This window comes from Lathamus discolor, chromosome 10 (genome assembly GCF_037157495.1).
Source record: "Lathamus discolor isolate bLatDis1 chromosome 10, bLatDis1.hap1, whole genome shotgun sequence".
Taxonomy (NCBI): Eukaryota; Metazoa; Chordata; class Aves; order Psittaciformes; family Psittacidae; genus Lathamus; species Lathamus discolor.
The window spans coordinates 7,401,524-7,428,912 of record NC_088893.1 but is presented as its reverse complement, the minus strand read 5'-3'; the positions used below and the strand labels follow the sequence as shown (position 1 = coordinate 7,428,912).

Sequence of the window (27,389 nt, the reverse complement as noted above, 5' to 3'; positions counted from 1 at the left end):
TTATATGTAATGACTGTAGTAATCAGTTTATTACACAGATTAATCATTCTTGAACGTACAAGCTCCAGGGGAGCAGTTGGGTCTTTAAATACACACAAGTTTGTCTGTCAAATGGATTTTTACCCTTACATCCAGAAAGACCTAAGCAGTTAAAAAACTTAAGAAAAAAAAATAAGAGCTATTAGCTAGGTATTAACTGAGAAACCACATACAAACCAAAAGAAGTATGAAGGAAGGGAGAGAGTTGAAACAAATCAACATCACTTGATGCACTAATAGCTCCAATCCATTTAAATGGTGACCGGTTAAACTTAGACCTTAAACACAGGATGTGGGTACAGTTTCTCTCATTGGTCATAACATTTACCTAAGGTGTAGGTCCTTCAGAATAAAATGAATACAGAAACAGCTTCAAGTTCTTCACCTTGATTTTCATAACTTATGAGTTTAAAAGGATTCCACTTAAAATCCTTCACGGACCAGCAACACTGTCCCTAAAAATCTGAACTCCACCATCACTCTCCTGTCACGTTTTACTACCCAATTTAAATCAAGAGGGAATGCTTTTAGGCTCACAAAGTTATGACTGAAGAACCAGCTTTTCACACACACACTTCTCTGCTAGGAGTCAATGTTGGTACGGGGAAATACAGTATTTCTATTTTGTTGTTCCAAGTATGTACAACACGCAGCACTGCTGTATCAGGTAAACATGTGCACAGGGGAAGATGAGGCGTGGGCTCATAGAAAGCAGTCAAATGGAAATCAAAAGGACTTTCTCTTTCAGAGTTCCCCTATCTTTATTTGTAGAGGTTATCCAATAATTTCTTTAATTACATCGCGTACTTCTGAGTCCATTCCCGAGCTATTCTGTTGTACCTGCATGTACAAAGAGAGAAGTTACTCAACAGAGCATCTGAACAGCATTTAAACTCAGCAATCTACACATGCCAGGAGCTTACACTCTCTCCAGCATAAATTTTTAAGAGCAAACTAAACATTATGCAAACAGGGGAAAGCAGAGAGCCCACAGTACTTCATGGAAAAGAAGTCCCACTGACAACAGGGATAGGAGATGGTTGTGATTCCAGCTGCAAAACAGAGCTGAGTATCTTCAGGAAGTCTTCACCTGCACCTTTCCCCAGCCCCCAGCCACTGCATCCCTGGGGATGCTATTACTGTAGGCACCTGGCACTCTGGAAGAGAGATTAATATGTCCCACCTCATTCTTCTTCCCTCGGAAACTAAATCCCAGTTCCTGGTATCTACTCAGCTGCCAAACCCCATCAGCCTTGTTTCTTGCCAAATGTTGAATTTGGCCATTTTGATAGCTATCAGGATACAGTGATTTATCCAACAGGATTTGGTTTTATTCTGAAAGCACAGTATTTCCTAAATCACCTGTAGCTTTTCCACCCAAATGCCCTTCAGAGCCATAGCTACTAGTAGAAGCAACAAAGCAGTTGTGGTTAGCAGTACTGCTACAAGCTTATTGCATAAGAATAAAAACACCTTGCTTTCTGTTGTCACACCTTTTTATCCCGTTTTTATGTACAGGATTTGTACAAAAAGCTTAAGAAAGAATAAGAAAAAGCAGAACTTAAGCAAGAAGTCTCTCAGCTATGTGCAAAGCTGGCTCTTGTGCTTAAAGAACATTTTTCAGCTTAAAGAACCAGACACACTTTAACAAATGCTCTCGCCTTCACATCACTGTTTGGAGACTACTCAAGAAGCAAGTCCACTTGTGTAAGCACTAGATTTCCCCATTTTGGGGAAAAAAAAAAAAAAAAAAAAGGAAAAAGCCCTGCATACATTAAGTGCTGTCAGTCACCATCAGCTGTGCCTCACAATACATACTGCTTCTCTTGCAGCTCTCATTAAAACCAGGCTGCATGAACTCTTCTAACACTGCTTCTCAAGTATGCAGTAATCAAGTTTGTGGATCCTTCTCCATTCCTTCCTTGTTGTCTGCAGATGATCATGTAGCTTCAGAAAATAAACACTACTGATCAGAACTGGAAGGAACAGTGAGGTAGAAACATGTTTACAATGCTCAGGAAGCTGGTGCTTTCAAAGTGCTCATCAGCACTAGAGCTCTCTACTCTTGGTGTTTACTCCAGAGAAGCTCTGAGCACTCCTACCCCACCTCTACACCACTTGTTCTTCCCTTGTGTTGTCAAATTAAGACAACACTATATTTTTGTTCTTCCTTTGCCTGTATGATTCCATCACCAATAGCGACCATTGAAATACTCTCCCACTGGAGTAACCTGCTCTCCCTCTGCTGGTTATGTGGAGTTACAGCAGGCAGGGAAAGCTCAAAGCTGGTCACATTCACCTTAAAGCTCCAAATCAACCAGATTTGCATTGTTCACTTCCCATTTTCATTAAATCAAGCAAACCTGTAATTAACTGCTACAACACTAATGAAAGACCATTGTGTGGAACAAAGATGCAGCAATAAAACCCCACAAGTACAAGACCTCTACACCCTTCACTTCTCGCATAAACACCTCTGTCCTACAACAATGCAGTGCTGTTAACACACTGGTACTACAAGTCCCGGGGGGGAGAAAAGCATCTCTAAAGAGAATACAGAGTGAAAAAGACAAACCAAAGTTTGCACTCTTTTCCCAAAAGCAGATCCTTTTAGATCCCCTTTACTGTTGAAGTGTGGGTTCTGCTCTGTCACACATTACATGCTTTTTGGATTCCATACTCACTTTTCTCTATCTGTTTTGTAGATCCGTGCAATCTCAGGCACTAAAGGATCATCTGGATTGGGATCACACAACAGAGAACAGATGGACAAAAGTACTAGAGAGAAAAAGAGAGAGATATTGAATTAGAGTTTAAGTGCAACTGAAGACACCTCCAGAAGCCAGCCCATTCACTGGCTTTCCCTCTAGCAATTCGCACCATTTCAAATAGCCAAGGAGCAGTGATGCCACATACACAGCAAAGTGATTCTGAACAAAGATCCTTACCATTTCACTGTGCAACTCTGCATGGTCATGAGTTTTTAGCTATCACCACAACAGGTAACCTCCTGCACAGGTGTAGCTGAATAAAGCCTTACATCACAAGGCAGAGGCCAAAAGCCTCCCCAGAAAACATCCTTGCTTTTACACCTGAAATTCAGCCTCTCCCTAAATCACCTCACTGTTAATAACCTGCAGAAACACCAAGAGTCAAACAGTAGCCAGGTTCAATGAGAGGGAGGCATGAGCTGCTCACAGCTACAAGAACACTTATCTTCGCAGAGAATTAGAAGACTTTATCCAATTATTTTCTGAGCATAAGAAAGGTTGAGATGGATTTAACTGTATTATAGTATTCCAACTGAATCAAGCAAGCATGGCTTACTGCACTCCTGCCAACCACCGAGCCCTGAACTTTCAAGTTTCACTATAAATATGTGCTGTCTGTATCCCAGAAGCCACATCCCGCTCGGCACAGTGTCAACCTTCCTCCATGTAAGGAGTCAGGAGGCTGCCTGCAAAGCCACAAATAGCACATGCACATTCCTACGTTCACACCAAAGTAAAGGCAGGAAGCTATAAGCCAAGCATATTGGGACAACACTCCACAAGGCATGTCAGGGACATCTTTGTCCCCCTCCAAGAAATGCCAAACATTCATTGTATTGATTAAAACAGGCTGAGAGAAAAGCAAACAGTGCCACTCCATATGTGCCTCCACCACCAGCAGAAGAGCAGAGCTGTCACAGAGCACCCTCCAAGCAAGTTGGAGATGACAGCAGTTCAAAGTTTTAAGGCACTAAACAGAAATCTGCTCAACTTCCATTGCTTGCTACTGTGTTGCAGAGCAGGAGGCAGAGCTCTGTGCTGAAAGACAGCAGCTGACAATGCAAGAGAACAGCATCCATCCCAGAACTCTTTTGTGGCTTTTACGTAGGTTAAAACAGGCCACAAACCAAACACCAGACAGAGAAGGGGGAAAATGAAGTCTGAAATTCACTGGAAGTGGAAATGGTTTTTAAAGTGGGACAAAAAGCAAGTTCCACTGTGCAGTGATGGGAGCACCCAGCACCCAGTTAGTTTGGTTTTCCAAAGGGTATTTTTCCTGAAGGGTTCTGCAGTCCCTTCACTAATGAATTATCAACTTCGTGTTAAAAGCTTCTAGAATAAGTTTAGTAACAAATTGTTCTTGATGTAAGTGAACATATTTCTTGCTCTAGAATGAAGAACCTGCTCTTCCTCCTGTACACTTGGGAGTTAAGAGCTTCATTATTCTCTACCATCAACTGACACTCAGATCATTTATTCAGCTGCTTCTCAGAATACAACTTCAGAGTGTGCAGACACTAATTTTGTGCCGCAGCACATACAAGCCACTGGTCCTGCAGTGATCACCCTTAGAAGGGACACAGCCTGGATTAGTACCTGTAGCACTTCTCATCAGCTTCAGCATTGTCCTCCCCCCATGTACACTGAGTAAAAGTCACACTAGTGTTCAAGCGATGGGAATCTCTGTCCCATCGTACACCCAGTTACTGCCACACAATTCAGCTTCAAAACTGTCATTTCTTCAGCTACTTCCCTGTAGCTCATTTCTTTATATTTGTCAGACTGCGCTGCTCTGGTCACTGAAGCTTCTCCAGCTGGTGCGTAAAACAGTTACCATCCATCCCCTCTTCAACAGAAACCACAGCAAACCCAAAGTGTTCTCCTCAGCTCTCCCTCAAGTTTTATCTTACCACAGTCCTTGAACAGCCAAGGACTCTTCCGAACAAGGTCATAGAATGGTTTACGTCAGAAAGGACCTCAAGATCATCCAGCTCCAACCTCCTGCCATGCCACTGATCACCCTTTAGCAGCAGAATCAAGCTGCAAGTCTGTCCAGTTCCCCCTGTCCTCCCTAACTACCATCCTGCCCCTTTCCCCATCACTCAACGTACCAGGTGGGAGTTCCTTCTCATACAGCTCCCATCAGCCTCACAAAACCCCAACATCTCCTCAAAGCATTGACCAGACAAGGTGGTGGTAGGCTGTTGGTCAGCATGGGGACCAGGATAAGCAGGGCCTTGCTTTGTGTCCTCCAGAACAGATGGATGCTGCCCACAAACCAGTTTTGTCCAGCAAGATGCAAGTCTGCCTCAAACATGGGAAGAAAGGGAGGGATGACCCTTCTTCTAGTCTTGGAGGTTTAGTTACTGGTTTACAGGTATTAATGTGAGTGTATCCTTGCTACCTGCTGGCCATGAAATAAAGATTCCACTGGTACTTCTTACTAAAAGGCTGTGGTTTGTTAGAACTTAACCAGCAGCTAAACACCTCCTTTGATGAATTCTGTCAATCTAACCACTTCCAAAAACATTTCTAGATTTCATTCCTCAGCACTTCACTGATTTTGTAAGTAGTATCGCTCCAAACATTAAATAAAAATGGTGCCAGCAAATCTTCTGAGTCTTCATTAATCAAAAGCCTTCTTCCCTGTGAGGGTGCTGAGGCACTGGCACAGGGTGCCCAGAGAAGATGTGGCTGCCCCATCCCTGGCAGTGTTCAAGGCCAGGTTGGATGGGGCTTGGAGCAAGCTGCTCTAGTGGAAGGTGTCCCTACCCATGGCAGAAGGTTGGAAATGGATGAGCTTTAAGGTCCCTTCCAATACAAACTATTCTGAGTCTGACTCTCCATCACCCTTGCTCTTACTTTCACATCTTTCCCTTTTTATCTGTATAGCCTCAGCATGAAAAACATTCACTGAATTATCTAAACTGGTTTAATTTTAAGAGCCTGCTGAGCCCAGCTATTTGTCCAACTTATATTCAGGAAGTTTCTCTCCTGAGGATTTCCACCAGTGCTGCACATATACATGTGTTACAGACCAACAAACACAAGCAGCCTCCAGACCACTAAGAAAACCCCCTTAGAACAAGGTAACTTATAGAGTTTAAGGAGCTCAGTGCAAGAGGAAAGTGGAAGCAATCCTTAATAATGTCAGCTGCATATAAGGAGTTCTTTGATGCATCACATTAACTAAACAGTATGGAACAGAGTCACCAGACCACCCCCTTCTGCATTGAGTATTACTGCAACTAATTCCATTGCAAAACCTTGACATTTCCAAGTCAAATGACTCCAGCATTAGAAGATGACAATTAAAAAGTAGTTCACAATCAAATTTTCTAACCACAGGATCAGGTTGGACAAGTCCTTATGAGTACGTGATGTTGTTTTACACCTTGTCCTGCTCATCCTGCATAGCCACTGGTGAAGCTGCCCCAGTGGCAGTAGTTAAGACAACGTCCCTCTGAGTCTCACTGGAAGGGGCACAGCAGCACTGTTCTGGATTTAAGTTTGAATTTTTATCAGTACTAGCAAAATAGATAAGTTTCATTTCCCATGGGTTCAAGTACAGAGTTATTTCTCTACTCTTCACTGTCAACTGCTTCTGTTGGAAAAACATTAAGCAGCTTAAAACATTGCCAGCTGAAAGCTCCCTTTCATTCCAAAGTTGGTTTTGCTTTGTTTTACTTCCCCACCATGCTGTCCTGGTTTAGGATGGGATAGGGTTCATTTTCTTCCTAGTAGCTGGTGCAGAGCTGTGTTCTGGCTTTAAGCCTGAGACTAACACTGATAACAGACCCATGTTTTAGTTGTGCTCAGTGATGCCCACCCTGACCAAAGGCTTTTCAGTGTCTCATGATCTGCCAGTGAGGAGGGGCATAAAAAAGCCAGGCAGGAGCAGAGGCAGGACACCTGACCCAAACTAGCCAAAGGGATATTCCATACCAGAGCATGGCATGCCCCATATAGAAACCAGGGGGAACTTATCCAGAAGGGCCAGATCGCTGCTTGGGTCAGGCTGGGTATTTGTCATCAGGTGGCAAATAATAATCATAGAATCCCAGACTGGTTTGTGTTGGAAGGGACCTTAAAGCTCATCCAGTTCCAAACCCCTGCCACGGGCAGGGACACCTTCCGCCAGAGCGGCTTGCTCCAAGCCCTGTCCAATCTGGCCTTGAACACTGCCAGGGATGGAGCAGCCACAGCTTCTCTGCCAGTGCCTCACCATATGATCAAAATCTCATACACTGCCATAGAGCAGGCCAGATAAAACAGGGCAATATCAGTTCCTCATCACCATGGCGGTATCATCAGTTCTCAGTACTGAGGCAGCCCATCCTGCCTGCTCTGTCCCAGGTGAATGACAAGTATTAGCCACTAAGTTCCTTCCATGGAGAGCAATTTGTCACTCCCCCTAAGATCAGGCCCCAGGCTCCAACAGACAGAGCTGGGCTTTGCAATCCAGCTCATCCAGCCACATTTCTGAATATGAAAGTAACAAGGTCTGTCAGCTCAGGTTTAATGGAGCCCAGTACTCTGGAGATTATGAAACATCTCTGCTAGCATAGATCTGAGCTTTGGACACATCCTTGCTGCTGAGCAACTCTTAATTCTGTTTCCGAGGCCTTATCCTGCTGTCCTACTTCTCACCCCAGCTGAGACTCCTCCTCTGCTAACCATCAGCAGCCTGACAGCCAGGAGCCTCCCCATCACAGTTCACTACCACTTACATCTCTATCCCTCAAAACCAGGAATCCTGACTCCCGGAAAGAGTCTATGCCTTTACAATCACTGCTTTGGAGTTCCAGGCCCCAGACCCTTGAAGCTTTTGAGACACAGAGTTGTCAAACTACCAAACATGAAGCTTGTACCATTAAATCAGGACTGAACACAGCACTGCCCAGCAAGTTCAAGTGCTAAGGACCAAATGACTGGCTTCCAACTATGAATGGGCAAGATGCATCCGAGTAAACTCCAACAACTTCAGACTCTGCTTGGGTAAAATCCTATTTCTCAACAACAACCCCACTTCAAACTCTTCTAGCAATCTTATCTACTCTTACAGAAGTATACCTTTAAATCTGAGCAGGTTAAACTTCTTGCTTCACAGCAACTTGAATTCCTGCTAAGTCAGTTCAACAATCTGGTGACAAGAGAGTAGAGTTAAGTTTTACCCAGTGCATCATAAACTGGTTGAGGTTGGAAGGGTCTTCTAGAGATCATCCTGTCCAACCCCCCCAGCTAAAGCAGAGTCAGCTTAAAGAGGTTGCCCACGACCATGCCCAGATGGTCTTTTAAGTATCTCCAGCGTGGGAGACCCCACAAGCTCCCATGGCAACCTGTGCCAGTGCTCAGTGTTTCCTGATGCTCAGAAAGACCCTCCTGTGTGTGCCTATGACCTCTTGCCCTGTCACCCCGCACTCAGCAGAGTCTGGCTCTGTCATTCCTGCGCCTTCAAGTATTTATATACATTGATAGGAACCCCTGAGCCTCTTCAGGCTGAAGAGTCCCAGCTCTCTCAGCCTGTCCTCACAATGGGAGATGCTCCAGAATCTTCATGTTCATGACTCTTCACTGGCTCTCCCTGCTATGTCTTGTTCTGAGAAGCCCAGCACAAGGTACATGCTCCAGGTACAGCCTCACCAGTGCCAAGCAGAGGGGAAGGATCACTTCCATCCATCTGCCAGAAGTACTCCTCTAGTGCAGCCTCCTTTCCAGCAAGGACAACGTCCCTGGGAAGCCACCCAAGCAGCTGCATTGAAGTTGTAAGAGATGAGAACTACAAGAATTAAAGTTTCCCTTAGAGCCCTAACTCAGCACATGTGGAAAGACTGGTCCATGCTATGTGACAAAGCCATGCCAAGCAAGTTCAGTCAGATTGCTGGGTACTTGAGAGTTCCCACCCAGTATGTCTTGGTGAAGCCACTTTTAACACCTCTAAGAGCAGCACCACAGAAAATTATCACTGCACTGGGCATGGAACAGTTTGAGTAGTGCGAACTCCACACAGACTCCTGAGTTACAAAGCACAGTGGGGAGAAGTAGGGACAGGACAGAGTAAGTCAGCCTGATCTTTACTGGAGAACTACTCGAGTTCAGTGCTAACTCTTGCCAATCCACCCACCAAAAGCAAAAGCAAGCTGGATTTCCCCAGAAATGGCTGACAACAGTTATAATTGGGTTAAACCTCTTTATTCTCCTGTTAAAGGCAACGGGGATTCCTATTTATGCAGACTTTGAGGTAACATTTAAGCCTACACATTCTGCTTAAGCTTTGGAGTTCAAATTAACCACCAAGGTGTGGTTAAGGCTGTATTTTGAGATTATTTATTCTCCACTAAGTATTCTTCAAGGAACACTTACTCCAGAATTAATACAAGGAAGTTGGCTATTCTACTAAGACTCCCAATGCTTCAGAACCTGTTTTAACAGGCCTAGGAGGGAAAACATTGAGAGACAGAACAAGACCCCAAGATGTAGTCACCTCTAATACCCTGTCCAAGAGCTCTCCCTCTGTAAGGAACTTCACAAAGGGAAAGTTCCTCCTTTACTTAGTGGTCTGAAATAGAACCGCTCATAGCCCTCAAGCTCAGACCTGCAATACCTCTCCCAGCAAACAGGGCAAGTTCCCAAGTTAGAGCCTTTGGGAGCAACCCACTATCTTCCAGAGTGTATGCAGTCAAGACCCCACTTTTACCACTTCACTGGGATGATGAAGTAGCACTGATGTGACTTCTCAGTCTTTCCACCAAGAAGTAGCATTGTAATCTAAAAGGAAGCAGCACAGAAAGGCCTGCCTCACTGATCCCATGGCTTACACCAACTAAGCCATAAGGATACAGTTTGAGGAAGATAAAAAGGAGTTAAAGGCAGAAAAGAGGTGTTAAAAGCACATCCCAACTGAATCTGGGTTGCAGAATGAAAGTTTAGACCTATTTTGTGAGGGATGTACCATCCCTGGCAGTGTTCAAGGCCACACTGGACAGAGCTTGGAACAACCTGCTCTAGTGGAAGGTGTCCCTGCCCATGGCAGGGGGTTGGAACTGGATGAACTTTAAGGTCCCTTCCAATCCAAACCATTGTAGGATTAAAGCTAACAGCCATTCATAGGCAGTCCAGTGATGCCCTTAACTAGCTTCTGAAGTTCTTACCCCATCTTCCAACTCTCCTAATACCAGACCTCAGGTATCTTCAAACATGTTATACAGTCATTTCAGCCTCTCTAAAACAAGACACATTCCATGCCTCCAACTATGGCACTCTAACAAGTCATACAGCAATTTACTCAAAAAATAATGGATGGCAGGACTTAGTACTAACTTAATGCTTCTAACAGTAGCCAGTACCTGACAGGAAGCACTTGTAAGGAAAGCTGTGTTACGCCAGCAATCGGTCCCCCTTTTCTGACGCCACTTCTCCAGCTCTTTCAACTCACAGTAGACTTTCAGCATCATGAACAAGCAGATTCACTGGCATCAGACAACTCAAAATACTCTTTTGCCTTTCCATCTATTTCTATAAATTGAAGCCTTTAGCTGGACAGAGAAGGTTGGAACATCCATGAGCTCAGTAAAAGGGAACTAGTTATGATGTCCAAGAGAGAGGCACCAGGAGCCATCTGTCTGAACCAAGAGGTCTCCATGAACATCGCAAGTGGCTGGAGAGAAGAATTACAAGCAACGGGACAGCCTCACAGGGCTCGGACACCATGAGGAGGATACTGTAATTAAATGGGATAACTGGAATATTTGATTACAAAGACACTGCGAAGCTATGAAATAGAATGCTCAAGATATGGTCCATGCACAGAGATCCAAAACTAGTCAATAGCCACGGTCTGATCTTCAGTTTCAACAGCCAGAAAAATCAGTAAAATGCAAACCCAGGTCTTCTTTCTAGGTGTTTAAAGCCTCCTATTTACATTATACATGAATACTGCTCTAGCAGGCAAAGGATGGATTTCAGTGCCCCACAAGCTAACAGAGCTCACAGGGACTAAGAAGTTTTTAGCTAAATATTAAGACAGTGCAAGCTAGTTAAGTTTTAATGCATGTTTTAGTAGTCCCTGTCATTGAAAGCTCTGTTAGAAAGTGACCAACATGGGAGTTCTGATGTTCCCCTTAAGATAACCAAGAAGCTTTAGTGGTTTTTTCAAAGCCACAGCTGTTCACCTCCATCCTTTACTTGGTCTGCAATCTTCCATTGACATAGGCCAGGTTTTATCTCTGGCTTTAAGCTAAGAGTGTTCAGACCCTGAGGTGAGGTGACAAGACGATGGAACTCAGGAGACAGGAGCAGGTTTTACATTCTAAATCCAAGTGAGTAAATCATTTCAGCAGAGTAAAATTCAATGAGCACTGGAGGTACCTTTTGAAATAGTTAGTGCTGGGGACCACTGTGATCGTAGAATATCAAGACAAATGCTGCCATTACTGTTAATATTTGGATGATAGATTCTTGTCGTAAATGCAACCTGCAGAAGAAGGAGAATTTCAGTGTAGGCTCACAAATACACACAACACCACACAGCAATAAATAGATTCCCAGCACAAGGCACTCACCTTAGGTGGTTTGAAGGGATAATCTGTTGGGAAGTGAATTGTCAAGAAGAATACTCCACCTTGATAGGGACTGTCATTCTGTTAGTGAGAAAGAATCATTGCAGGTTGATGAGTTAGTACAAGAAGGCTCATCAGAAAGAGCTTGGAACATCAATTCTCTCATACTTACTGGTCCCATTATTGTAGCTTGCCAATGGAACACTGCAAAAGAGAAAGACTTACTTCAGTTTGGAGAAGCTCAAGTAATGAACTACTTTCTTCCAGACAAAGCAGCACAGAAAAGCCCATTTTAAAAACAAAGCCTTCTGAAAGGCTGCAGGAAGCAAGCCAGAGAATTAAACAGAGTAAAGTACCCAACACTCCACAGCCACCTGCTCCACACTTTTGAGATTGCTGTGGTACTTCACACGAGTCCTGCAAAACAACCCCCTACAAAACACATCCAGGCAGTGAAGAGACAGCTTTTCACCCTCAGAATTGCGAGTTCAGAGTTGTAGTTTCCAATGAAACACGAGAATCAAAGCCATATTTCCAACAACTGCCCTCTTGGAGCAAGCATGACCTCACACCTTTGTTAGGCAGGATGTCTCCTACACAGATCCATAGTCAAACAGAAAGTTAGCCTAAGCTTTGTATGTACCATATGTAAAGATATAACCTAAGCCAGTGGTATCTTGACTAAATCTTGAAGTTTAGCCTCCACAGAGGCCTCAAGATGTCATGAAAGCAGCAAGAAGCAATACAAGACTTAAGAGAATTCAGGACTGATGGTCTCCATTCAACACTGGTGACCAGGGTTAAGCACTTCAGATTAAATGGACAAAAATCAAGTCTCACTCGTATGCATCTGTCCAAGAGAACATCTTAATGTGGTAATACAGAAGGTTCGTGGAGAATGTCGTTATGCTGCAGAACACAAGGAAAACAATCAAAGCTGTTAATCTGCATGAGGCATGGCAGGAAGTTCTTAGTGTTCTCCAAAGGCTCTAACATTAGCCTGCGCAAGGAGCACCAATGTAATAGATGAGTTGTGAACTAGTACTATGGGAAGTTTCCCTCTGGGGAACTGTACACAAGACTCCAGTTGTTGCAAGGTGAGTCTTCAAGCCACAGAGTTGCAGCTCTGTACTTCACTTGCAACTGGTATCCATAGCTTCCAGGACTGCCTTGGCCAAAAGTAGCTCTGGCCCAGAGTGGCACTGCTTGTTCTACTCAAGCATGAGCAGGCTGTAATTACAAGTGATACAGGCATAATATGCATACTCCCATACATGAGTGATCTCATACAAGGAAGGGAGGAAAAACAGAACAGGAACAGCCCTGCTGAGGCAAAGAGAGAAGAGCATTTGGTTAGAGCAGGAAGTTTGGTACAAAGGGTATTGCAGCTGGTGACATCAGGTAGCTCCTGAGAAACTATCTTCTACAGTCAGGAGATCAAGGCAGGGGTTCATGGAAAAGAGAAGGCACTGGTGAGATCTTAGAGCAGCTCCCAGTGCCTAAGGGGGCTACAGAAAAGCTACAGAGAGGCTTTGGACAAGGGCCTATAAGAACAGAACAAGGGGAATGGCTTCAATCTGTCAGAGGAGAGACTGAGATGAGCCCTTAGGCAGAAGCTCTTCCCTGTGAGGGTGCTGAGGCGCTGGCACAGGGTGCCCAGAGAAGCTGTGGCTGCCCCATCCCTAGCAGCGTTCCAAGGCCAGGCTGGATGGGGCTTGGAGCAAGCTGCTCTAGTGGAAGGTATCCCTGCCCATGGCAGGTAGCTGGAACTGGATGAGCTTTAAAGTCCCTTCAACCCAAACCACTCTGGGGTTCCATGTGTTCCTATGTAGTGTTCACCCATTTTTAAATGTTTCAGACAGCTTCACAATAAGTCCTCACCACCTGTAGCAGGACAGTGAGAAACCAAAGAGGACACAGGGCCAGCAGAAACCCAGCAGTCAAGATTGTGGCTAGTCACAGGAAAACCACGAGGAATTTCACAGGCATCAGCAGATGCTGCAAGATTCACAAAGCACAGGACCTTAACCTGCACAGCCCTGCACTCAGAAGAAAAAAAAAAGAAGAAAAAAAAAATCAGTATAACGAACTACTGTCTAAAACCCAAAAAGCAGCCAGAAAGAAACACACACTGACAGCAAATCCTAGCATCCTACAAGCCAGAAGTATGGTTTGTTTGGATTCCCCCCCAGCTCCACTCCAGACTCAAGGGAACTGCCTGTCTAACCTCAGCTTTAGAGGTCTCCAAACATCCAGGACAAGTGCTATGAGCACTCTAAACCCAGAGGACTGGCATACTGACCAGGCAGCTGAGGCATAGGGACTTTGAAAAGGTACCTTTCTGTTGCTGCCTCTGTTATCCACTGCCACACACCCAGTGCTGCACTCAGCAGTCAAAGTCTTTCATTAGAGATCCTTCAGAAAGGTGGCATGAGGAAGAGAACTGAATATTACTTTAAAGCTTTCTGAATTCTGTAGTAACTTTTCATTACAAGCATTCAGCAGCCTATGCTACCACCTCTTCCGCCAGACAAGCTCTGTCTCCATCACCTCTGAGAAGTCTTTAGAAACTGCAAAGTAGCTTTATCATGGAACAAAGGACACTTGCCCCACACTGGCTCTACAACTTGGTCTTTTTTTCTCTTCCATGAATCTACCAACTTCTTTGAAATACTATTTGGAAAGCAGAACCAAGCTGCGCAGTAACCAGAAGCAGTTTGACACTACTGCTAAAGCCCTCAAAGCCAAACACAGCTTCCACCTCTCAGTCCTGCCTGCACTTCTTTCAGTGCTCTCATTCTCAGGTTTTAAGTGCCTTTTTTAACCTATCCCAGGTATCTACAGAAATGTGCACATTTCTATAACACTTTAGCACTTCTGAAGAGTTCAGAAATGATTGAGAAAGATCTTGGCAGATAATTTTCTTCTTTTAGAAAGGATACCAGAGCTTAGAGCTCTTTGTGTTTAGATAGAGGGTTTTCCTACTTAAATATCCCCTATTCATGAGCTTTGAATCTTCACTAACAGCACACTTGTCAGAGAGCCCATATCACACAGCAAGTTCTATGCAGCCCAGCCAAAGCTTCCAAGTGTTCTTAAGGAGCGTTTTCTACACAGCAGCGCCACTATGAGAGAGCATAAACACATTCCAGTATCTGAAGGGGGCCTACAAGGACGCTACAGAGGGACTCTTCAGGAACTGCAGCAACAAGACAAGGAGAATAGCTTTAACCTGCCAGAAGGGAGACTGAGATGAGCTCTTAGGCAGAAGTTCTTCCCTGTGAGGGTGCTGAGGCGCTGGCACAGGGTGCCCAGAGAAGCTGTGGCTGCCCCATCCCTGGCAGTGTTCAAGGCCAGGTTGGACACAGCAGCTTGGAAAAAGCTGCTCTAGTGGAAGGTGCCCCTGCCCATAGCAGGGGTTGGCAACTGGATGAGCTTTACAGTCCCTTCAACCCAAACCAGTCTGGGATTCTATGATTCCCTGATCTCAGGCATTTTATGCATTAAGCACCAATGTGGGTAACTGAATCCACCCCAGGGCTCATGGTCAAGTTAAAAAGCACAAGATGAATTTACAAGTGTTCTGCCTCACTGCAAACATCCCACTGATCTTGCTCACCTAAGCTATGACCAAGAGTTTAATGCTGCTATAAAAAGTAGTTCACCAGGAAGTGTAAGATCCTGGTTAACGTGGAGGAGAGCACAGAGCTTGCAAAGCCACTGCACTTTAAAGGCCTCTCACAGAAAACCACCATAAAGCACAAGGCAGCAATTAAGTTGCCTTACTAACAGCTCAAAACAGAGTGGTGCACATCACCTACAACTAACATTAAGGAGCATTCATATAAACACCATTAAGTCAAGTCTTGCCTTCCTCCCTAGGAAAAAAACCACATCCACAAGAAGGTGTCCCCTCCCGTGGCAGGGGGTTGGATGATCTTAAGGTCCTTTACAACCCAAACCATTCTGTAATTCTAAGATGACAGATCTTCTTGCCATAAAAGTGAGTTAAAAAAAGTCAGGGTAGGACTTTAAAGCAGGAAAAAAACCCAAAGAAACAAAAAAACTTAACTCTTTAACACAGCTCCTCAGCTTCAAAGGGACAGAACAACTTCAAATCGCACACCAGGCGATCAAAGAACGGCCAGATATGGTCCCAGGCTACCCTTACATGGAAGCTGGCAGGATCAACAGAGCTGAGCACAGATCTTGCATGTAACAGCACTGTGTGCTTTAGGAAGTGCAGGTGGAGCCTCCTTATCTCATACCTAAGCAGCTGTGTCCACACCAAAGCAGGATTTGGCAGTGTTCAAGACCAGGCTGGACAGGGCTTGGAGCAACGTGCTCTAGTGGAAGGTGTCCCTGCCCATGGCAGCGGATTGGAACTGGATCAGCTTTAAGATCTCTTCCAACACAAGCCAGTCAGGGATTCTACAGTGCAGACATCCTGATTTTGCTTACGGAGAAAGCCACAAATAAAACTGCAAATTGAGTGAAAACCTGGCTAAAAATTAATAATAAATTAATCTAACACAATTTCATGAGTCAAGCTGTAATTTACTTTTTCCTGCCATTCACATTTTAACCTCTTACTAACAAGGACTGCATGTAACCCTCTTACAACATGGTGTTAACTCTTTGTAAAATACAGTTAACACTGACCTTGCTGTGGTAGCATCTAGTGCTGGGAGCAGATTGTTTTACTTCTACAGGATGTGACTATACCACATCCAGTTCAGATACCAAAGTAGCTCAGTAGTGTGGAGCTGGTTGGGCCTCAGAGCTACTGAAGAGCAGTAACATCACATCCTGTGAGTGCCAGAATAGTTAATTCTAAAGGTGTAATTTAAGATGTTCTCAGTGCACAGAGTTCTCAGTAACACAGGAATAACACAGATCTCCAGTGATACACAGGAAGGTGTTAGATACAGAAGGGCAATACAGTTAAGATTAATATGTGGAGTGGGATCTAGTACTTTAACTAAAAGCAACAGTAGGGTTCTCCTTGCTCAGGAACTGGACATCCCATCTTAGAAGGAGGAAGTCAGAGCCAGCAGGTTGCTGATAGTAACATACTTACTGTCATCACCAACAGGCCCTGCTGAACACTGTGCTGGAGGATCACGTGCCAGGTCATTCAACTCCTGAAAAACACAACAGTTATGTTAGCACTAAAGTAGCTACTGGTGGCACTCCTGCTCATGACCATGAAGCTCACACTGGTGAGTTTCCTGAAACCACAAAACTAATAGCCCAGGAAGCAAAGGTGCATCTTAAACCCAGGCAATACATTCAGCATATGCCTCAGTTATCTCTCCAGGATTTCACACGGTATTAAGTCACAACAATCCTTACCAAGCCACAGGGTCTGTCAGGTTTGCTTTCACTGAAAGTAGAACTTAGGAAATCCCAGTATTCCCAAGGTGTTACATATCCTACAATCTCTAAAAGTGAAGACGGCCTCCATCTAACACCTCAGCATCAGCCTGATTTTATCCCCTGCCCTGAAACAGCTCCAGGGTGGCTCCAGCTCAAGAACAGATGATCTCTGGGAGTTCCAGCTTCTACTTCCCAAGAACTGGGAGGTCACCACCACTAACCAAATCCTCTTCTGTCACAAGACAGGCACACTGCCCCACAACACACAGGTAACCTCAGGATTTCCCCCTCAGTATACAGTCCCCCAAACTGTCTTGCAACAGAGATAAAGCTCCCCATGCCATGACTACTACAGAGCAGACACAGCTTGGGTTTGCTCTCAGCAGCTCCCAACTTCTGAGAAGCCCATCTGAAAGCCTCCTGCCTTGACCCCAGACTGCTGAATCTTGCCTCATGTTCCTCCCAGTGCTGACCCAAGTAAAGCTTGATCCCACACTTTACAGTTCAGCATGGACCTGGACAGAAGCAGACACGAAGCATGCAGCACCTGCTGAAGAACCTCCTGAATGTGAAGAGCACCTCCAGGTACCTTCCAAAGGAGGAAAGCTCTTGGGAGTTGTCAGTTATACATGGCAAGTTGGAGTAGCCAACATTAGCTAAATAGGATCCCCTCTTTACCTCCTGGCTGCAAGCACATGGTAGCACTGAGATCACTCACAGCCCCTCCCTCACTCCCCACCACCACCAGCGCACTTCACCCACTGCCCACCTCCATTTTACCTCCAGAACATTAAACAGATCAAGTATCACCCTCAGCAACAGAACACCCTCCACCCAGAAAAGTGCATGTGCTACAGAAGCTTTTAGTCAGTGCCAGTCTCAAAAGCACAGAGCAGCAGCCAGGCCTGTGCTGTGCTTGAGCAGGCCAAGAGACAGCCCATGCAGCCAGAGCAGCAAAGGAACCAGCACCCACTGACGCACGCAGCTAGCGCCTGAAGGCCACACACCCCCTTCATGGGCAGTCCAGGTATGCCCACACAAAATGAAGTGAGTGTCAACATGCATCAATGTGGAAATATGGGTATGAAAACTGAAAAGCAGGAATAGCCCCACTCCTTCTGAAGGTGTAGATAGTACAGTCCCCTTCCAAATGCGACTGACTCCCATCTTCTGGAAAAAAAACAACTTAATGCTACAGTATTCAAAGCTCCAAAAACAGCTACAAAATCCCCACATCTAAACCTCCCTTCCTTACCTGTTCTCAATCCCTTCACTCCCATTTTATGCATAAACACAACACTAGCCTTAGGAATACAACTAAATCCACATTTTCCATGCAGGATCACAACCTACTATGGATTATGCTTAAGAACCCAGCAGGGCCCTTCCCTACTACCTGCTGGTAGAACACGCAGCCCCAAAGCTGCCCTGACACCCTCCATCCCACTGCTCCACCAGACTGGATAGCACAATACACCTTCAGTGGTACCCAAGCTAAGTCTCACAACTGCAGCAGAGGTAACAATGAAGTTCAGGCAGTAGCAGACTTGTTTCTCATCAAAACACTATTTCTCTCTCTTCACTTCCAGTTAGAAGGAATACTTTGGTTTTCTGTGGCTGCATACAGCAGCTCTCTGGGAAGAGATGACTTATAACAAACTCGCACCACTTGTCTCAGTGACACTGCACTCACCTGAGGCTGCATTTCAGGTTCTGCTCTATAAATTCACATGGTGCATTCCTGGCTTTAAGCTCCTCACACTGGAGAAGTTTAGCAACAACCCTCAATTCCAGGCCCTGCAATACAAACACCCTTGGTTTTGGTAGAACCAGCAACTTGGGTGACAACGTAATAGTTTAACCAGCATGAGCCACCTCTGGAGTGCAGGTGCCAGCCACAGCAGCGCCTCTACACACCCAAGAGATGAGCACATCACTGGAGCTCTTGCAAGGCACAGATGATGGCTTTGAGGAGCTGCTCATATGCTCAGTCACCTGTCAGACCTGCAGAGCCAGGTTTCAGAGCAGGAATGGTAACTGCACAGACCCAGGCAAAAATGCAGAGGAGCAGCTGGTGCTGCAGCACAGTGCCAAACTCTTGTATCTGACAAAGAGGGCATTTTGCCTTTTGGAAACTCCTGTGCAGCTTCCAAGGTCCTGCAAGCACAACACCAGAGCTGGCAAGGTCTTTGCTTCCACAACTTGCTGGGGGACACTGAGACCAGCTGGTTTGTAACTCACAACAAGCAACCCCAGAAGAAAACAATAACTCAGAATATGTTGAGGAGTCAATGACACTTTGGTATCATCTACAAACCAGCCATAAGACATTAGGCAGAAGTTCTTCCCTGTGAGGGTGCTGAGGCACTGGCACAGAGTGCCCAGAGAAGCTGTGGCTGCCCCATCCCTGGCAGTGTTAAAGGGCAGGCTGGACAGGGCTTAGAGCAACCTGCTATAGTGGAAGGTGTTCCTGCCCATGGCAGGAGGTTGGAACTGGATGAGCTTTAAGGTCCCTTCCAACCCAAACCAGGCTGATTCTATGATTGCTACATGAATCAGATCTGAAGCTGCAACGCCTGTGCTCTGGTCAATGATCAAGTTTGATCCTGACAACACCAATTTTAAGCCAAGGCCTGAAGAAAGCCACAGCTGGTTCCATCCAGGACAGCTTCTGACCCTTAAGTACATGCAGAAGGTTGTTTCGCTTTAGGAACTTAAAAGCGAAGACTCAAGTGGCCTTTAGCTGAAGGCTCAGTTTGAGCTCTCAGCTCCTAGGAGGTGACCTCACCATGAGGCTGCAAAGCCAGCCTACAGAGCTCACCATTTCTGCCACCTGCCCTACAACAAAACACCCTTGTGCTGGGCCACTGCTGCACATCACAGCATGAACTCGATCCATCTCACAGTTCAAAGTATGTGCTAGTTCCTCAGCAAAAATGAGGAAGTGGAAGCAAAGCAAAGGTCAGGGTGTATCACCCAAAGGCCAAGCTGAATAAAACCACCAGCATCACACCCATGAACCAGTACACTGAATGCTACATAATTCACAGGAGAAACTGCTAGTTAGGTCTAAAAGCAGATTTAATTGTGTTCCTAAGTTCCTAACAAAACAAACTCCTACACAAGGCTTCCAGGAAAGCCTTTTCCTGGAATCTCATTTGGCAAACACAAAGAAGGGGGAAACTGCATTGAGAGCAGCCTTAAGAAAAAGGACTTGGAGATGCTGAGTGATGAGAAGCTCCCTATGACCCAGCTTCAGCATGCACTTGCGCTCAGAACCCCCACCATGTGCTGGGCTGCACCCCCAGAGCATGAGCTCTGGTGAGCATGAGCGCGATTCTCAGATCATGCCACAGACCCCCTCATGAAAGGCATTTGTGAGGCCTGAAGGGCACACAGGACAGCCAGTGCCACATCTCACCCAGACCCACATCACCCTCTCCCAGCAGCCAACACATGGCATTCAAATTGCATCTTGCCCAGGTAGATGCACATGAAGTTTTTAAAGCACTTGAAACACAAATATTTGAAGTCCTACTTTAAATGTTAACCCTGCACATGTTTCAGGTTATAATCAACCTGTAATTAAGTTTTAATTGTAAACTACAAAGCCATTTGTGGAAGAAGCTCAAGTTCCTTCCTCCAGACAACAATTCTCCCCCATCTAACATGCTCCTGGATAAGAACTGCTCTGGCCAGAAGATAAGGACTGGTTTTAAGGATTAATGAATGCTAATACAGCCTTCAGAAAGAATAACTAATGTAACTGGCAACCATCGTGCAGCCTACTGAGCAAGTAAAACACCAGCACCCTTCAGTAGTCAGTGGCAGCAATGCTGGGAGACTGCAGAGACCCCAGACACAGTCTTGCACAGCAGCTGAACACCTCCAAAGCACCAGACATTATCTAAAGGCCTTCCAGCTTGGGTTCCACAGTCTTTCATCCCTACTCCAGCTTGAACTGGTTTCAAAGTATAATTTACTCAGGGACCACATCATTAGCTTGATTATAAGCCTGATCTTTGCCTCAGGTTGCAGCTGTAAGTGAAACAAGCTTTTAATCTGACTTCAAGTTTATCTGCCTGAAGCCCCTGACCCCCTCCTGCGAAGTGCTGTGTTACAAAATCAGGACTTAGCCAACAAAAAGGAGCTTCCAGCCACTTAACTATGAACTGATAGCAGCCCTCAACAGAGCAGTGCCAAGCGACATGGAATCTAGGCCTTGAACCCACCACACATTCCACTCTACTTGCCAAGCTCACACCAAGGTCACACCACCCACAGGTGCTCTCCTGGTCAACAGGACTCATGTGATTCCAAAGCATCTGCATTCTAAGGCTCCTATCCCTGTGAGCAGAAGCATTTGAGTCTTCATAAAGACATTAATCCTTTCCCCTTTGACAAAATCTTTTTCAATGCTTGAAATCCACTGAGTGACTTCTTTTAGGATTCTACAGAAGTCAAGGATAGAAGGTAGGTAAGCAGCACAGGAAGAGTCAAACTGCATGAAATACAGCAATAAGCAAGGTACAGGTTAGAAACAAGCTCTGATGCAACTGCCACCTTTCACTTTTGCTCTGTTAAAGCCTGAAAAGCAGGAAGAGCAAAGTATAACTTCCACCTGGGGTAGAATCAGAGTATCAAATGCTTTGGCTGGCCGAGAGGAGCTCCACTAATACTCTGTGTACTAGGGACACACAGGAGATCGGACACAGATGGGTTGCGCTGGCAGCTCTCCGAACACAGCAAGAGGCCGGAACAGAAGCACCACACTGTTCCCCCCGGCTACTGGAAAGCTACAGTCACAGAAACACCAGCCCTGCTCAGCACAGGTAACACACATACTATCACCAGCACTGCTCAACCTGCTAAGCACCCTGACACAGCCCAGCCAGGGGCAGGGCTTGGATAAAATGATGCTGTAGCATCTCGGGTCAAGCAGCTCTGGGACACAGGCAAATCCATCATCTTCTGCAGTGAAGAAGGACCTCACTATGGAATATTATAGTTCAGTTCTGCAAAGCACTACCTGCTGTTTGGGTCTCTACATTATGAACCACCATTCCTCTGCTGCAAGAAAGCACTTTACTTCAGCAGGGCTGCAGCACAACTTCCCATGTCCCATTCCCTCTTGCTCTACAGGCTGGGGGAGACTGGATGGAGCAGCCCCGAGAAGAACTTGGGGATTTGGCTGAGAAGCTCCCCCTGACCCAGCTTCAGTGAACACTTGAGCCCAGAACCCCTCTGTGTGCTGGGCTGCACCCCCAGAGCATGAGCAGCAGTCAAGGGAGGGGATCCTGCCCCTCTGCTGTGCTCTCGGGAAACCCCCCCTGCAGTCCTGATCCAGCTCTGGGGCAACAGCACAAGAGGGATGGAGCTTGCTAGAGCGAGTCCAGAGGCCACGGAGATGCTGTGAGGGCTGGAGCAGCTCTGCTCTGCAGCCAGGCTGAGAGAGCTGGCCTGGTTCAGCCTGGAGAAGAGAAGGCTCCTGAAAGGGAGACCTTAGAGCAGCTCCAATGCCTAAAGGGGCTACAGGAAACCTGGAGAGGGGCTTTGGACAAGGGCCTGTAAGAACAGGACAAGGGGAATGCCTTTAACCTGCCAGAGGGGAGACTGAGATGAGCTCTTAGGCAGAAGCTCTTCCCTGTGAGGGTGCTGAGGTGCTGGCACAGGGTGCCCAGGGAAGCTGTGGCTGCCCCATCCCTGGCAGTGTTCAGGGCCAGGTTGGACACAGGGGCTTGGAGCAAGCTGCTCTAGTGGAGGGTGTCCCTGCCCATGGCAGGGGTTGGAACTGGATGAGCTTTAAGGTCCCTTCCAACACAAACCAGTCTGGGATTCTAGGATTCTGTCAGTTCCACCAATTTCCTACTGGGCAGCTCATAAGAGACAGTGAACGCAGATTTTACTTGCTCTCTCATTCAGTGATCTCCCAGCAGTGCCCCAGTTACCCACTCACAGGGAACTGTGGCATATCACACCAGGTAACGCATTTCCTAAAGATAAGCCACATACATGGGGATGTGCTGAGCCCAAACTGTTCCAGCCCAAATCCTGAAATGGAAGCCACTGGCTATGGTCCTCCAGTGTCACCCCCATCCTGCCCCTGCACAGCTTCTCACAGCACTTCTTGTAACAGATATACATAAAAAATTATCTATTTTGATGGGTAAAAGTAACAATGAAACTGTCCTTCACTGTTACCCCCACACTTGTGGCTGGTGTCATTACTTACACCCCAAACATCTCTCACAAGATGAGAGTCCCAAGTTTGACACCTGAAAACCAGGAAGTGCCTGAGCTGACTGCTGGAAGGCTGCAGTAAATAACACAAGCAGTAACGCGACAGCAGACCTCAAGTCGTGAGCTCTTTTGGAGCACCTGCTTAAAGAACAGCTGCTGCTTCACGTGGACATGTCTTGAGTCTCTGGACAATCCCAAGAGCAACCAGAGACACACGGGGACAGACCACGGGGCTCCTGCTCTGCCTCACACCCCAACACTACTTAGAGCCACCAAGAACTCCTTGTCCTGCCCCTCTCCAGGCCAGGAGAGTTCAACATGCAGGGGCCATTTCAGGTAACACTGTATTAAATGTTTACTCTTGAGATTTTCTGCTTGTTTCCAAGTTCTCATCCTTGTATTACCCAAGGACACAAAGAGTTGGGAGAAAACCTCACAGTCTGTGGCCAAGCATCAAACCCAAACTGCCCCAGCACAAGAGGCAGTGGCAAGCTTGAAACCTGAACAAGGCTGACAATACCCTCTTACAATGCCTGAGCAGCAGCTTTCCTTCCCATTGCTTCTTTGTGCTCAAGTCTACCAGGATTATTTCCACTCCATCCACATTCTGCAAGCTTTTGTTCCTGCCACAAGGTGCAACAGCAAAGGTCAGACACTCCCCATCCCGCTGTTGTCCTGGCAGGGCTGTTCACTCCACACAGACACCAGAACAAAAACAAGAGGATACTAACCTCTCCATAGGCTTAAAATTGCTGGAGTGTAAACAGGGAGTGATTCCCACTGAAGTAGTTAAGAGGCAGCCTCAGTAACTCAAATTAAGAGTGCTCCTTTCTAGCCTGTAGCTTAACTCCCATCTAACTGGTAAAGCACCAGAGTAAATGGGCTTATTTCCCTTCACATACTTGGTTGGATATGTCGCCTGTAGCCTCATCACCTCCTCAACAGCCACCACACTTACTCCACTGAAACACTTGAGACTTTGCAGGGCTCCATATACACAACTGCTTTGGCAATGCTCTTGCTACTTCCCAAGGCTTTGAGCACTCTCCAAACCTCATACAGTTCTCATTATCCCTCAGAATCCTTCATCTCTCACAAGCAGCACACAGCCACAGTCCACAAGAACCCAGTGGTAACAAAGACTCCACACATTCAGCTTCTCTCCTGTTCAAAGCCACAGACTAGAAACAAAAGTAACTCAAGAGTGTCCAATGCTGAACGCCAGCATGCATTAAACTCTACTAAAGCAGTATTCCTGCTTCCCAATAGAAGCCAGACCCTCCCCATTAAAGCCTCGCACTACCCATGCATCCCTCCCACCAGTCATTGCAGTGTACTGGGTATCACTGATTGCCAGTGTTTCAGACAAGCGATAGTCAGACCACAACTTCCTTACATAACCCACTACCACACACTCATCTGGAAACTCCAGTACACAACAACAAAACTCCAAATCTTCAAATCCCACCTCTACCTACTCCTCAAGGAAACACAAGCCTTCAAGCTCTATTTTCTTCTCCACCTCAGCTTTAATTTGAGTCAGAATGACACACGAAGCTTCACCGAAACTTCAAGATAACCTACAAGCAAAGCAAAGAGGTTAACACACAGTCCAACACCGCACACATGGCAAAACAGAGCTGCCATGCTGATCATACATATCAAGTACTGGATTCGCATCTGGTTCTAGTCCAAAACCAATTTACATAGGAATGGAGACCAGAAACCCTCTGACTGGGCTGATGGCTACACCTGAGCCTCACAGGGAGGCTCCAAACAGACAGCTACACGTTTAGTGAGGAAGAGGATATAAATTCCCTGCCTGACTCACCAAGGCAATGGAAGGGTACTGCAATAACCCTCTTTTTCCAGGTAGGAGACAGAACGATGATGGAGCAAAGTACAGTTTCCAGCCCTCAGGGGGCTCAGCAGCAGCGCTGTCCTGAGAGAGGCAGACACCAACCAACACTCGCCTGCCCCTCCCTGCGAGCCTCCAGCTGACTCCGGCTGCGGAGCAGCACCGGCTCCATTGAACACCGAACCGCACCGCTGCGGCCGGCGCTGACAAGCTCTGCGCTCCCCGAGGAGGGAGAGGGACCTTTCACCGCGGAGCTCCCGCCCCGGCCACGCCAGAGCTCGCAGCGCGGGCGGGCTCCCGCTCCCCGGGCTCCTCCTCCGCTATCCCCACGCGTGTCCCGCTCCCCGCACCGACCCCCCCCCCCGCTTCCCCCCCGCCGCAGCAGCTGCCGGCGGCCGCTGCCCACCCCCCCCAGGCCCCGCCACCGGCGCCCCCTCGCGGCCCCAGCCCCGGGGGCCACGTTGCTTCGGAAGGGCCCGACCGCGGCCTCCCCGAGGCTGTGGGGGGAGCCCCGGGGCAAGGCCCCGGGAGAGCTGGGGGGAGGGGGCGGGCACCGCGCAACCCTCCCCCACCCCGGGCCCGCAGCGCTGACGGGAGCCTGGCGCTCCCCCCCCCCCCAGCTCAGGCAGGCCCGAGGGGTCCCCGCGCCTCCGGGGCAGGGCCCGGCCCGGCCGCTCCCCCCGCCACCAGCTCATCCCGCGGGCCCGGGGCGGCGGCGGGGGCCGTGCCGGGTTATGTAAGGCGGACGCGGGTGCGGGCGCGGTGCGGGCGGCGGCGGGGCCCAGCCCGGCCCTCCTCTTACCTTGTGGATTCTCTTCAGCGCCATTGTGTGCGCGAGGCAGCGAGGAGGGGCGGGCGGGGAGGGGGCAGCCGCGGGGACTATTTTCCGAGGGGGAGGGGGGGGAAGGAGGAGCGCGGAGGTGGCGCGGATGAAGAAAAGAGGGGGGAAAGAGGAGGAGGGAGAGGGGGGAGGGGAAGGAAAAAGAGAAGGGGGGGAAGGGAAGGAGGGGGAAGGGGCCCCCCCAGAGGCGGCGGCGGGCGGGGGCCTGCGGCGGCCGGGGCTGGCGCGCTGCTCCCTGGCCGCTGCGCTGGAGCTCGGTGCCGCAGCTCCTACCGCATCCCTCCGCCGACCCTTTATGCGCTGGCGCCTCCTCTCCGGCCTTCCGCGTATCACTCCGCCACGGATCACCGACCCCCGCCGCTCTCTGCTGCTGCTCGGTGGCGCGGAGGCCGCAGCCGAGACCGGGGCGGAAGCGAACCGAGGCCGGGGCGGGACCGCAAGGGGAGGGACAGGCACGAGGGAAGAAGGAGTGGGGGGAATAGCCAGAGGGGGAGTGGGACTATTTGTCCTGCGGCCGCCGTGCAGAACTCTCCAGAAGGGGGAGGGGGAGAACGCGGAAGGATACGACGGCGGCGGTGGCTGTGGAGGAGACGCCACGCTCATGACGGCGGCTTCTCGCGAGAAGACGGGACGGGAAGAAGTTCCGGCCGCGCCGCCGCTGTGGGGATGGCCTGAGGTGGTCCCGGGCCTGGTGGCCCAGGCGGGAGTCAGCAGCCCCTGTGCGGAACCGCCCCGGGAGATGGGGCCCAGGCCGCGGGTGCCCTTTCGAGTGCCATGGGGCTGTGCACAGGGCGCCCAGAGAAGCTGTGGCTGCCCCATCCCTGGCAGTGCTCAAGGCCAGGTTGGACACAGGGGCTTGGAGCAAGCTGCTCCAGTGGAAGGGGTCCCTGCCTGTGGCAGGGGTTGGAGCTGGGTGAGCTTTAAGGTCCCTTCAACACAAACCAGTCTGGGATTTGATGAATTCATTTTTAGGCTTGGGAGGACACGTGGTCACAGCACATCAAGGAGGCCATGACATGGCTGTGTAATAAAGCTGTAACCCATCACACATGCTTAAATAGTGATGGATCTCCAGTGCCACAACCACAGTGTGGGGTGAAGAACACGAGGCTCAGTACCAGTCAGGCAGCATGGAGGGAGGTGAAGGCTCTCCAGCAGAGACAGCATCAGTAGCCATGGTTGGCAGAGGTTTCTTCCATCCAGATCATCTCCACCCAGCATCTGCATGGAGAAACCACAACATGGGCAAAACCAACAACTGTTCTGAGGTGACTGCAGCTCGTGTCAAAGGGACTTCATCCAGTGGTAATCCTTATGGGTACCAACAAGCTGAAGGGTTCTGCGCAGCCTCAGTGAGCCCTTGAGCCTGTAACCATGTCCTGTTTGTGTAACTACACTGTCAGAGTGTGATGGAAACTGCCATGGACAGTCAGTTCAGACCAAAGGGCCGCTTCCCTCCAGGTCCGAATCACAGAAACCAGTGAAGGAGGCAGGGAACAGGACACTGCTTGGGATAAGGAGTGCACCTAAACAGGGTTGTTCAGGCTGACAACCAAACTGCCTGCACATACACACACCCATGGGACATCTTGTAATAGCGAGATGTTTTCAAATCTACATCAAATGAGGGCTGTTTCTGTTGCTCCTGCTTCTCTTCCTGTCACCAGCTTTGGATCGTGAGATGGATCATGGGACTTGCCCTC

The 27,389-nt window shown here is 47.9% G+C and overlaps 1 protein-coding gene across 4 annotated transcripts; it reads right to left on the bottom strand.

The window, feature by feature from the left end:
• Positions 1 to 26,035, bottom strand: UBE2D2 (ubiquitin conjugating enzyme E2 D2). 4 transcript variants are annotated; one of them, XM_065691089.1, is made up of 8 exons: positions 25,648 to 26,034; positions 16,449 to 16,512; positions 12,209 to 12,277; positions 11,541 to 11,572; positions 11,372 to 11,449; positions 11,178 to 11,283; positions 2,724 to 2,817; positions 1 to 879 (listed from the first exon to the last, which is right to left on the bottom strand). In XM_065691089.1, the coding sequence occupies exons 3-8, from the start codon at positions 12,216 to 12,218 to the stop codon at positions 834 to 836; spliced, it is 366 nt and encodes a 121-aa protein (XP_065547161.1). In that variant the 5' UTR covers positions 12,219 to 12,277; positions 16,449 to 16,512; positions 25,648 to 26,034; the 3' UTR covers positions 1 to 833. The 4 variants fall into 4 exon arrangements, with proteins under 4 accessions (XP_065547161.1, XP_065547158.1, XP_065547162.1 ...); XM_065691086.1 differs by lacking the exon at positions 12,209 to 12,277 and having other exon boundaries at positions 25,648 to 26,035; XM_065691090.1 differs by lacking the exons at positions 12,209 to 12,277; positions 25,648 to 26,034 and adding an exon at positions 24,819 to 24,838.
• Between the last annotated feature and the right edge of the window lie 1,354 nt (positions 26,036 to 27,389).